We start from the raw sequence: 12355 nt of genomic DNA, 5'->3' as shown, positions 1-12355 counted from the left end.
ACTCGGGAAAAGGAGGAAATACTTTTTAGGGTAGGCCCACTCCTAATACGCAGTAAAATGTGGGAGTCAATCTAAACTTTTGGCTCTACCTGTACATGAACACCTTACTCACAGGTGTTTGATGCACCGGAATGGTCAATATCCTTATTTTTTTGTGAGTAGGTAGTACATGTAGTATAAGCGTATTAATTAATTGTGTGGATGTCGGCCGCGAAAAAAAAAAAAAGCGCAAGCGTTTGTTACATCAACAAACTCCCCCTTGAAGGCTTAATTGTTAGTTGTGTCGATTTAGAACGCATAATGTTTGTGAACGCACCCCTTTACCCACGTGTCACGTTTCCATAGTCACGTCACAGCGGCTCCACCATGTTGTAGGAAATCCACCGCTGCTCCACACTGTCAGATTACACTTTAATCTGTGGAGGAGGATACACAGTCAAGACGAGCTCGGTGTCTTGGAGCGACTTTACGTTTTTATGTGTGTTACCTAGAGGTCGTCATTTTCCCTCAGGGAACGGCTTGTACCTAGAAGATGAATCGCCAGTCTTCATTTGCCGTCTTTTCCTGTTCGCCCACTTTCCACTACATTAAAATGTTAGCTGGCTAACTAGCGAAAAATAGAGTAAGTGAATCGGATTATCTTGTAACGGCACTCTTCTCTCTAGGTAATATCCAGGTATTTTTGCTGCAGTTGAGAGCTTTTACAAAGCCCCCTCTCCGCGTTATACGCTTCTATTCATGCAAACATTTATTACACCGTAATTCTTCTCCAGCACTAATGTTGCTGCAACTGCAAGCAAGCTAGCACACCACAAAGAGCTGGAGCTCCTAGTCGAGCCTTTCCCCCCCTTTTTTTTTTCTTCTTCACTGTTGGAAATAACATTTAAACCGAAAGTCAAGACCACGAAACCGATGTGAGACTGTATCAACCTAGCCGGGTGGAGAACAGAACACTATTTCAACTGCGAAATACACACGAAGCGAAGATGTCAGGAAAGGATAAAGATAAACCAGAGAAACAGTCCACCACGGAGCGGCTCATTAAAGGTGAGTGATTGTCTTCACGGGCACTCATCATACTGGCTTTTTCTTTTGTACTGCGTCTTGCTATTTTTGATTTCTTTACAAGAACCGCACCCTTAAAGAGTTTGTGCTTTAACGAGAAATGTACGGCAAATTTTAAATACTTATTAATCACCTGTTCCATCAATGCAGATTCTGGTAAATGACAGTGTGAAACTCAACAAGCGCATCATCTACACCGCAGTTATTTTGTTTATGTATGTGGCGTTTAAGCATAAATCAAAGGAGAGTCACGGTCCTATATTGGTGCTCACTGTCCTTGACATTTAGGAGAGATGAATACCTAATTCTTCAGGGCCTTGCTCACTCACGGGAATACCCAAGGTCTGATCAGGTTGCTAGCAGAGCTTGACAAGATGGATTCTTTCACCCTGAGGTTTCTCTGCTCCATTGAACAGGCAGTGCACCATTTGTTGTGTCTACCCAAGACGGGCAGGGCCAAGGCTGAGGTAACTCCCAGGAGAGAGAATCCGACCCAACTTAGGCCACCAGTACTACTACTTAGAGCAAGCACAGCTCACATCCCTGTCTGTCTGCAAGGGCACGAGTGTGTCCTGCCAGGGGACTGGAATGCTGAAGTGTGAGCCAGTAGAGAGTGAGTGAGTTAATTGTGGAAAGAATCTCCCCAGTGATCTTCCCAACATGGCCAGCCGCATGCTGGCCAGCGAGAACAGGAACCCGAGAAGGAAAAAAGGGTGACATTACTTCGGAAGCGTTTCTGATTTAGGGAAAGCCCCAAACCAATATGTTTAATTAAAATGGGATCTCCATTAAATCCATGATAATACAGTGTAATCTGTCTCATATTTCGGAAGTAGGTGCATTGCCTCAATAATGTAACTAGCGGCTTTTAGGCCATGTTTCCATCATGTAATGTAGTTCAGTTCAGTTCAGTTCACTATGGTCCATTTCAGAATAGTAAACCTTGACCTGGTTTGCATAGCTACCATAGGGATTCTAGAGAAACTGAAATAGTAGCATCAGCTATGTAAATAGTCTAACTACGAAGCACAATGCCAAAAGACATCCAGCATTTAGCTTTTCTTCTCTTTACGTATGGTTGTACATTACAAGAAGATTATTCCCAGAGGAAAGGAGCGTTTCTCTGGATTCCATTCCCAGTGTTATAGACGTACCAATTCTCTAAACCAAGTAGTTGCTGTGTGTCAAGTCCCCACCCTTTATGGCAGCTGCACACTGAGAGATGCGGCAGCACTCCACTAAACACTTGCTGACTGTGTGGGGCTCTGCCACAATATTTCACGAGTGGACGAGTCTCGGCCACTGGTTTTGCGACGATTCAAAATTTGAATTGCGGTTAGATGATGTGGCGACATCGCAAATTATAGCCAATTTTCGTGTTTTATTTTTATGGATGAAATAAAGTGATACAGTATAACATTTTGTAGAGCTGTCAAAATTAATACAGGCAGAGTACAGTTTTTTTTTTTTTTTTTTTCATTTCCTGTTTGCGAAATCATGTCATGTATGTCTTGGGTGCTTGTTGGTGACTGCCATGTCACCATGATGCATCTTCTGTCAACTGCACTACCATAAGAGGGGGGAGGGGTTGAGGAGTTGGGCACAACTTGAGCCACAAACACGACAGATGGGCCAACGTGCCATGTATATTATTATCGGCGGATTTCTTGATCATCTGGTTTCTCTGTATGATGTCAAATTGGTCGATAATTATCGGCCAACAATATCACGCATCCCTAGTCCTTGTACCGGTATTTGTGCTTTTTACTGGACAGTACCAATTAAGTAAAAAAAATAAAATAAATAAAAGTGAAAAAATAAATGTTGCAAGCTCGTACTTGGAGCTATGAACATCTGCACAAATGTTTCACAATATAGTAACTGCGAGAGCTGTCAAAATTAATCAGTCGACAATTATCAAATGAACTATTTTAATAATTAAAATTGTCCAAATCCTCTGATTTCAGCACATCAACAACAATTGTTCACTAATTTCTGTAGTCCTTCATGAAAAAAATCTTCTGTGTTTCATCAAAATAAGACATCTACAAACATGTTTTTACTTTGGTAAACAATAGGGGTGTTAAAAAAAATCGATTCGGCGATATATCACGATACCACATCGCGCGATTCTCGAATCGATTCAATAATCGGCAGAATCGATTTTTTTTTATTTATTTATTTATTTTTTTTAGGATTCACACCTTGAGCATGGAAGAATGTTATATGAACGGCACATTAAGCCTTAATATTTTTATTTTAATGCTGTTCAAATGTGAAACAGATTGCAAACTGTTTGTGTACAGTGGCTCACGGTTATAAGCCTCAAGTTTTAGATAAATATATTCATACAAATCTTACAGTGTACATGTACAAATTTACTGATAGTATTTTCTAAATTTGAATGGAAAAAAATCGCAACAATCGACTTATAAATTCGTATCGGGATTAATCGGTATCGAATCGTGACCATTCGTATCGGGATTAATCGGTATCGAATCGAATCGTGACCTGTGAATCGTGATACGAATCGAATCGTCAGGTACTAGGCAATTCACACCCCTAATAAACAATAACGAAACATCAATCCCCCCCCCCCCCCCCCACTTTTTTTTTTTTTTTTTAATCACTATACAAATACAAAATAACCACCAATCACTGGTTAATAAACAGTAATCAATTAAAAAAAAAAAAAAAAAAAAGCTTTTTTAGTACATGTTAATGCAAAATTAAATTGAATCGGATAAATCCATCCATCCATCCATCCATTTTCTTGACCGCTTATTCCTCACAAGGGTCGCGGGGGGTGCTGGAGCCCATCTCAGCTGGCTTTGGGCAGTCGGCGGAGGACATCCTGAACTGAACTGGTTGCCAGTCAATCGCAGGGCACACAGTGACGAACAACCATCCACACTCACAAGCACACCTAGGGACAATTCGGGACACCCAATTAACCTTGACTTTGGAATGTGGGAGGAGACTGGAGTACCCGGAGAAGACCCACGCAGGTACGGGGAGAACATGCAAACTCCACCCAGGAAGTCCGGAGCCTGGACTCGATCTTGCGTCCTCAGTGCTGGGAAGCGGACATGCTAACCACTCTCCACCGTGCCGCCCTCGACAGAATAATCAATTCTAAAAATATTCAATAGTGAATAGCACAAAATAACATTTTATGGGGAACCTCAGAATGCAGACAATACAGGCTCGTATAGTTCACATTGCAGGCAGTCTATACATTAAGTCACTCAATGTGTGGTGTGAGTGTCCGAATATCTTTTTTTATTTTTTATTTAATTTTTTATTTATTTATTTATTGTTATTTTGGTGATGGTCAAGTGCTCGTTGCATTCAGAAGCATCACGCAGTGTGCGACGGCCTTTAGGTATAAATACGTAGACTGTAGTGCCAGAAAGGAAGGTACAGATAATTTTAGTACAACTGACAACTATTTATTTTTTTTCCAAGGGAGGTATTATGGGAATTCGACTTGTTAATTGCTTCAATACACATAGTTGGGCTGCCTGCCACACATCAAGCGTGTAATCAAACCACCCGGTATTTGGCGTTGGCCCAGCAGTAGAGGCAAGCGAGACAGGTTGAATGTTGGTGTTGTGTACTGTGCTGTAAATTCTTGATCTTTGGGGTATATTTCTCTAATTTTATTAATAGTTAAGCTCGTTATCTGGTGATAAATGTAATTTATTCGATAGGAAAGATAGGTAAGTAAGAACAGATTTTCCACTTGCGGCAAAAACTGTTCTTCCATTGTCAAACAGTTTTACAGCTTTATGATTTGGTCCGTGACACCACCATATGCGGCATATGTCCTTTGTCGTTTCTGAGTGATTCAGTAATGTTCGAAACACAAGACCATTTCTTCTAGTCCAGACCGACATGTGTCAAAATGCCTTAAAGCTGCTCAGGAGGCCTTCCACTGTTTGAAATGAAGTAAAAGTGCAGGCTTAAGAGGCGGATTTTGCTCGCTACCACCACCACCCCAGGTTTGACTGACGGTGATGAGGAATAATCTCAAGGATTGCCTAATTAATTAGCATGCAAGGATAATGCATTCACTGATAATTAGAGCAATCTGAAGTGGGTTTTATAATTCACCCTGCCACATTCTGCTCCATTCATCTCTACCCAGCCGCATCTTCATAATTCAATGCTGTGTATCGTATTGATTTTGAGACAATACTAAACATATTCTAGGCACCGGCTCATAACACTGTCCACAGTGGGCAGGATGGTTGATAGTAGCGCTTTTGTTTGGCGAGTCGTTTGTTGTCATGCCAGACAGCGTGGGTGTTGATGCAGTGCAGCAGTAGCCCAATGTGTGTCTGTCGTTTTGAAGAGTTCATCAAACATTAATGCTAATTAAGCCAGGCGCTCTCTAATAAGACACCCAGCTCGGGGCGGCGGTACGTATTTATTTTTAACAAAACATTTTTCCTCGCTGGGGTGCAAAAGCTTACTTCAGCCTGTCGAGAGCGCAAACATTTGTGCTTGTGTTATTTGCCGCTGTTCAATGACAGACAGATCTGCTTCTCTATCTGTGTTTGAACAGGTTTGCTCTGGCCACATTTGGCGACACGTATGTTGTTTATTATTGTGTGTTCGTCATGGTCAAAAGCTTAGAATTTGGTCAGCATAACTGCTGCCATATGCTGTCTTAAACGTTTTCACTCTTGTGCCAGAGCGACCATGTATCTATCATCTTTCTTTTTTTGTGTGTGTGCGTGTGAGTGTAGATCAGTGTGGTGACGCTTTAGTTTTGCTGACAAAAAGATTTTTTTATTTTTGTCACTTACCTACATATTCCTGTTGCTGATCCTGGCTGAATATGAGTATGGAATTAATCAATCTATTAATCATTTCAATTTCATGAAGTGTAAGTATAATAAAAACTTAAGGAAAATAAGAAGAGTGCTTCAAGTAGGGATGTAACGATATCCAAACATCTCGATACGATATTAACACGATATGAAGCTCTCGATACGATAATTATCACGATATTGTGGGGAGGTTGGCGATATTTAAATACGGTCACAAGATTGTAAAAAGAATGAGCTCGTACTTTAAAAAAAAAAAAAAAAGCCCAATATTGTGTTTTTGTACATTACATCAATGTTATATTATTGTTTTTTTTATTATTATTATGCTATTATTATTATTATTATTATTATGTTATGTTGTTAATGCATGCACACATTGAGTTCCAACACATAATGGCTTACTTCACGGGCATATTACGTTCCCCTTTATCTGACAATTAGTGTAGATTTTAAACATAGAAGGCCCACAAATCCCTAATGAAAATTAAATTGCACAAAAAAAAAAAATAGCGACCAGAGGGTGCTAGAAATGCACAAATGGAAATCAACCTGACCTTTTTTTAACAGATGTGTTGCATTTAAATATCGTGAACATCACGACGACGATATTGTGGCAGCTTTAATATCATGATATCACGATATTGCTCTTATCGTTAGATCCCTAGCTTCATGTAGCAATTAGGAATTAAACCAGTTGTCAACTGTGGTTTCTCCATCTGAACACTAGGTGGCACCCACATAAGGACACGCGTCTTGATGAAGAAGAATTCTCACGTGGACTTGAAATATGTCTTTTTTTTTTTTTTCTTTTTTTTTTTTCTCCCCCCCACACACACACAAACACTCTACGTCATATTAAGTTACGGATCCAACTGGATTTCATTGACTGATGTTGGCACGATTAGCAAATTGGAATTTTAGGAACGGGCCCAGCCCCTAATCACTGTATCACTGACACTGATTACTGAGAGTTGACCTACATAAGAAAGTATCATTTGTATTTAAAAAAATAAATACAATAGATTCATCACAATTAACATGCTTAAAAGGTTAAAGTTGAAGTAAGCAGTCACGGGGTCTATTATTCAACCTGTCCTCTGCAAGAGGTCACATTATTGAAACACCCCCAAAAAAAACTTTCAAGAAACTTCACAAGTTTGGCAAGATATATTTGAAATCAAATACAATGGTTATGAATTCATAAACCAATGCACAAAGTGAACGTCAGACAATATTTGCCCTAAAATCTGCCTATCAAAAGTCAGGTCTTGAGTTTCTGTCAACTCGGTTTGATTTATTCACAATTCTCACTAAATCAGTTCTATCAAGGACAACCCCCTTTCCTCTTTTACTGACGGTTATGTTCTGGCAAGTGGCAAGTTTTTAAGTATTTGATATTTTAGATAAAAGAAAATGTTGATATTACGATTGTCTATACCGCGCATCCCAAGTTTGGGGATTTTGTGGGGGTGGGGGTTGCTTTTGTTTGCCAAATGACTAGCCCTGCACTGAGCCAGGCTTGTGCCGTTGCAAGCTGGCTGACATTAGCCACAGCGTGATTAGCATTTCGTACATTGATGAAAGCAGCTCGTATCCCCGAAGACTAATGTGAATTGAAAAAGTACACTGAACATTAGGGGTGTTAAAAAAAATCGATTCGGCGATATATCGCGATACTACATCGCGCGATTCTCGAATCGATTCAATAATCGATTTTTTTTATTTTATTTTATTTATTTATTTATTATTATTATTTTTTTAGGATTCACACCTTGAGCATGGAAGAATGTTATATGAACGGAACATTAAGCCTTAATATTTTTATTTTAATGCTGTTCAAACATGAAACAGATTACAACCTCTATAAGACTGAAATTTCAGATAAATAAATAATACATTTTCATATAAATCTTACACTCTACAAGCTTACTGATTAGTATTTTCTAAATTTGAATGAAAAAAACTGCAAAAATCGACTTAAAAATTCGTATCGGGATTAATCGGTATCGAATCGAATCGTGACCTGTGAATCGTGATACGAATCGAATCGTCAGGTATTAGGCAATTCACACCCTTATTGAACATAGTCTCTTCATATCTATACCAATATTAGTGCGGTTGTGTTTTTGTTGTCATTTTGAATCATTTATCGATACCTTCATGTGAGGGATTTTCATTTTCATTTCTTCATTTTTCTTTGCGTTAATTATTTATTTTGAAAAACCCACTTTCTTCCCTCCAGCAGCCGTCTGGAGTGTGTCAGGGCTTTTAAGTAAACAGTCGCTGAATCTGGAAGCCACGGCTAATAGAGGCTTTACCTAATCTGTTCTTAAAGCTTGCAGCACCTCAGCTTACGGCTCTCTTCGCGGCCGTGCCTCGTAGGCTGAGGACCACTTACTGGTTATTTATACCATGTGCATCCTTTTCATCCTAAATATCACAAAATGTATTTTTTTTGGGACAGTGACAATTTACTCAGTGGCGATGCCCTGTTTGCTGTTGTTGATGTGCAATGCAAGTGCTGAGCTTGCATATTGGTATCCAATTGATGTTTAATGACCCAAACCAGCTCCAAGGACAGACTTTCAGACTGACATTTTTTTTTTTTGGGGTCCATAATGGATTAAAGTTCGATACTGCTAGTACCCTCATTATTTGAGTTGCAGCTGCGGTGGCTGTCTTCTAGCAGCACTATATTGTCACTAAATTAGAGATTGAAAACAAATGGCCTTTTAGGTTCATTTTAATCATGAAGCACTCAAGTTCTAGCCTCAAAAGCACTGACCTTTTTTTTTTTTGCTGATGGCAAAAAGGATTGTGTGGGTGGTGTGGAGCAGATTGCAAATGGAGGGCAGGTCATGTAAGGTGCAGGGCTTCATGCTGTGTATTATGCATCTTCGCATCGTATGTAGGTGATGCAGAATGCAGATGCATGGCTGTTTCCTATCCCCTGCCCTCCGTGATTTTCTTCCTCATTTTGTTCCACCCGTGCACATCTGTTTCTTAACGCCTACAGTTTCCCTGTCATCTCTGAACCCGAGCGTCTTGCCTATAAACGCTAAAACACATCTCTTGATGATTTCACAACTGCCTTTCCTCTTTTCATCCAAATAAAGCAATGTTTGTTTTTACCCCCCTCAACAGCTGTGCCATACCCCCCACAACATAAACTGACCATAAAAGAGCTATTTGAAGATGGCAAGCCAAATGCAGAGCTGCTTCGAAACCACCTCGTCAAAGAGGGCAGAGTGGAAGAAGATGTGGCGCTAAAGATCATCAACGATGGTGCCAACATCCTTCGCCAAGAGAAGTGCATGCTGGAAGTGGAGGCACCTATTACAGGTATGGTGGTAAACAACTTTTACGATGCCAGACCGTTGATTGTTAGTGATTGTTGGCAGGTCTGCTTTGCTTTCATTTTTTACTGAGCGTACAAGCCAACTTTGCTATTTGGCAAAGCCACTGCGTAAGTTTTTCAAATTTTCTTCTGAACGTACAACAACCCATATTTATTAAAACCCAACAACAACTAAGAAATCAATCCCATGTACACAAGTATTCATAATAGCATTTTGATCAATACTTAAATGCACCAATATACCAATTACAGCCTTTTTTTGTGTTATTTTTCGAGTAATGATATTATAATATCGCATGCAAGCTTAGCATAACTGTCTTTTGCCCTTTGCTCTTGGATGATGATGTGGTGATGTTGGTGCACTGCACAGCCATCCAGGTCTTTCCATACATAATCAATAGGATTTATGTCTGGGCTCAAGCGCATTCACAGAGTTGTCCTCAAGCCATAGCTTTAATATCTTATGAGAAGCTGTGAAATGTTACGCATGATTTCTTATTTCATGTTATTTATTTATGTATTTATTTATTTATTTGCATTATCCACAAAAAAAATCTCTTTTCTGTGTTGTGTGTGAGTCTGACGTGGAAAATTGAATAAATTTTGGGATACGATTTTAATGTAACAAACTGTGTGAAAAGTGAGACGATTTGAATAATTTCCAGTCAGAGCGTAAGCATATGTTAGAAAGTTTTGCTCTGCTGCCTACTCCACTCAACTCACCTCAATTTATAGAGCATCTCAACAACAACTGCAGCTGTAACAAAGTGCTGTACATAAAATGTACAAGACAATCATTAAAATAATACAAGAATAAATAAATGAAATAATATTTTGTTCTAATTAACTCATTCACTGCCATTGACGGAAAAAGACGTCAAATGATGCGTTTTTGCTGGGCTGGCAATGAATGTGTTAAAACATACTCCCTTTATGTTTACATTTAGCATAGAGAAACACAACATAAATACAAAAGTTACACATTTGCAATAATACAATTTTCTACCACAATAGCTAATTTATAATCATTTCCTAATGCAGGTTTTATTTAAAACAACAACATTGTTTTAAGTATCTGTTTACCATGCAATCTAACTAACTGCAGTTTTATGGGGTTTTTTTTTTTCTTTTTTTTTTTTTTTACCAGTATGTGGCGATGTCCATGGTCAGTTCTTTGACCTCATGAAGTTATTTGAAGTAGGGGGATCACCGAGTAATACAAGGTATCTCTTCCTCGGAGACTACGTAGATCGAGGATACTTCAGCATTGAGGTAAGTTATATTCTATTTGTTGTTTTTGTCATTATCACCTATTATGTCATAATTTAATGAAGCTTCTTGTTGCTGTTTTATTGTAACTTCCTAAATATACTTAATTTTCGGTGCCACTTTAAAGGGCTTCAATATACGCTTCTTGGTTGAATGTTTCTAGCTGCCTGAACTTCTATTCCAGTGACAATTCCAAAGGGCACAGTTCATACATGCTGATTGGAATGGTTAAAAATAAGACACGGTTTGGAATAGAGGGCTGCAGGCCGGCTGTACCAAGTGGTCTGCAGTGGCCTTGGTGAGAGTCATGGCTAGAGGGTGGCAACTAGACTAAGCTTGGATTCATTATCGCTGCAAAGATGACCCACTTTCATGAGTAAAAGGATATCAAAGCATGTATAGAAGTTTCTCAAAATATCCCTGAACTGTCTTTTTCGCTCCATATGCATTTGTGTGATTGATGCATTCACATGCTCCAATCAGTTCATATCCAAAAATTATTTGCATTCTTTAATTGGGATTTAAAAAAAAATGAATTCATTACCATGTAATGTAGTGAAAATATAAAAAATATTGGTGTTGTTTGGAGTCTTACGTTTGTTTTGGTTGACACAAACGTTCCTGGCGGCAGCGCATTTTGGGTCATTGTCTTCTTTTTGCATGATGAAGCCAGTTAATTTGGATGTATCTTTCTAGAAATTGCCAGACAAAGTGATTTTATAGACTTCATGAGTCATTCATGACTTTCGTCAAAGACTAGTGAGCCTGTTACAGAAGCAGCCACGCAAACCCAAACCATGACATTCCCTCCCCCATACTGCACAGATGAGCTTGCGTATTTTGGATCATAACCAGATCCTTTCTCGCTCCAAACTTTGGCCTTTCCATCATAGAAGTTACTCTTGGTCTCATCAGTCCATAAAACTTTCAAAACCTTTGAGACTTATCTGTCTGTGTACTTTGCAAAATCCGATCTGGCCCTCCGATTCATTTTGTTGATGAGTGGTCTGTATCGTGTGGTTTGGCCTGTTTATTTCTTCCCTCAAAGTCTTCTTCGAACAATGGATTGTGACACCTTCGCCCCTGTCCTGTGGAGGCTGGCCTGGCGGTGATGTCACTGTTATTGTGTGTTTTTTCAAAGCTCTTGCAATGTTTCCGTCTTCAACTGCTGTTGTTATGCTTGACCTACCTATTTGCCGTCTATTGTTCAGTACAATCAGCAGTTTCTTTCTTTTTCAGGACATTTTAAATTGTTGTATTGGCTATGCCCACTTTTCTCTCTTCTCTCAGCCGTAAAACGGTTTGCTTTTCTCCCCTAGACTGAGATGATGTAATCAGGATGCATTCGTATTGTTGACGCACAACGCACGGCGGGATTCGTTAACATGTACACAAGCCGACTTTAATTGATCGCTAAAATTACTTTAAAAAAAAATAAACATTGTCAGATGGAAGGCAACTTTCCGATCCTTATGAGATTACAGAGTGGGAGAAACTTTCCTATCCTTCTGGAATTAGAGTGGGAGGAAGATGTTTCAAAGTGGCCCGATGTCCAAAGGCCAGATATTCGTCTTTATGTAGTGGAGATCCCTCGTGTTTACACTAGAAAAAAAAACTACAAGCTAACAAGTCTTTGAATGCTTACAAATATGTGATGTGCGGCCATGTAGAGATCATACAATATCATGATTTCGATTCAGTTTTGGTTTCTGAACGAATGTTTTACCAAGTCAAAAGATGAAGGACACAAAACTGAAATGTATGATGCTTGGGTCACCGTCAACAGAAAGGGCAACTACATCCAAACAGCTAACTGTTCTTGCTT

The 12355-nt window shown here is 39.2% G+C and overlaps 1 protein-coding gene across 3 annotated transcripts in view; it reads left to right on the top strand.

Annotated features, from left to right (window-relative positions):
• The first annotated feature begins 362 nt into the window (after positions 1 to 362).
• ppp3cca (protein phosphatase 3, catalytic subunit, gamma isozyme, a) overlaps positions 363 to 12355 on the top strand; it is a 29544-nt gene continuing 17551 nt past the window's right edge. For 2 of the 3 annotated variants that reach the window (XM_077520926.1, XM_077520925.1), the window contains exons 1-3: positions 364 to 1047; positions 9048 to 9245; positions 10409 to 10533. In XM_077520926.1, coding sequence (XP_077377052.1) covers positions 987 to 1047; positions 9048 to 9245; positions 10409 to 10533 — 384 coding nt within the window. In that variant the 5' untranslated portion in view covers positions 364 to 986. Of the gene's footprint in view, positions 1048 to 9047; positions 9246 to 10408; positions 10534 to 12355 lie in introns of all 3 variants that reach the window. The other variant, XM_077520927.1, reaches the window with a different exon arrangement.

This window comes from Festucalex cinctus, chromosome 5 (assembly GCF_051991245.1).
Source record: "Festucalex cinctus isolate MCC-2025b chromosome 5, RoL_Fcin_1.0, whole genome shotgun sequence".
In the NCBI taxonomy this organism is placed as follows: domain Eukaryota; kingdom Metazoa; phylum Chordata; class Actinopteri; order Syngnathiformes; family Syngnathidae; genus Festucalex; species Festucalex cinctus.
Note: the sequence above shows the minus strand (reverse complement) of the source record. Positions and strands in the feature narration are given on the sequence as shown.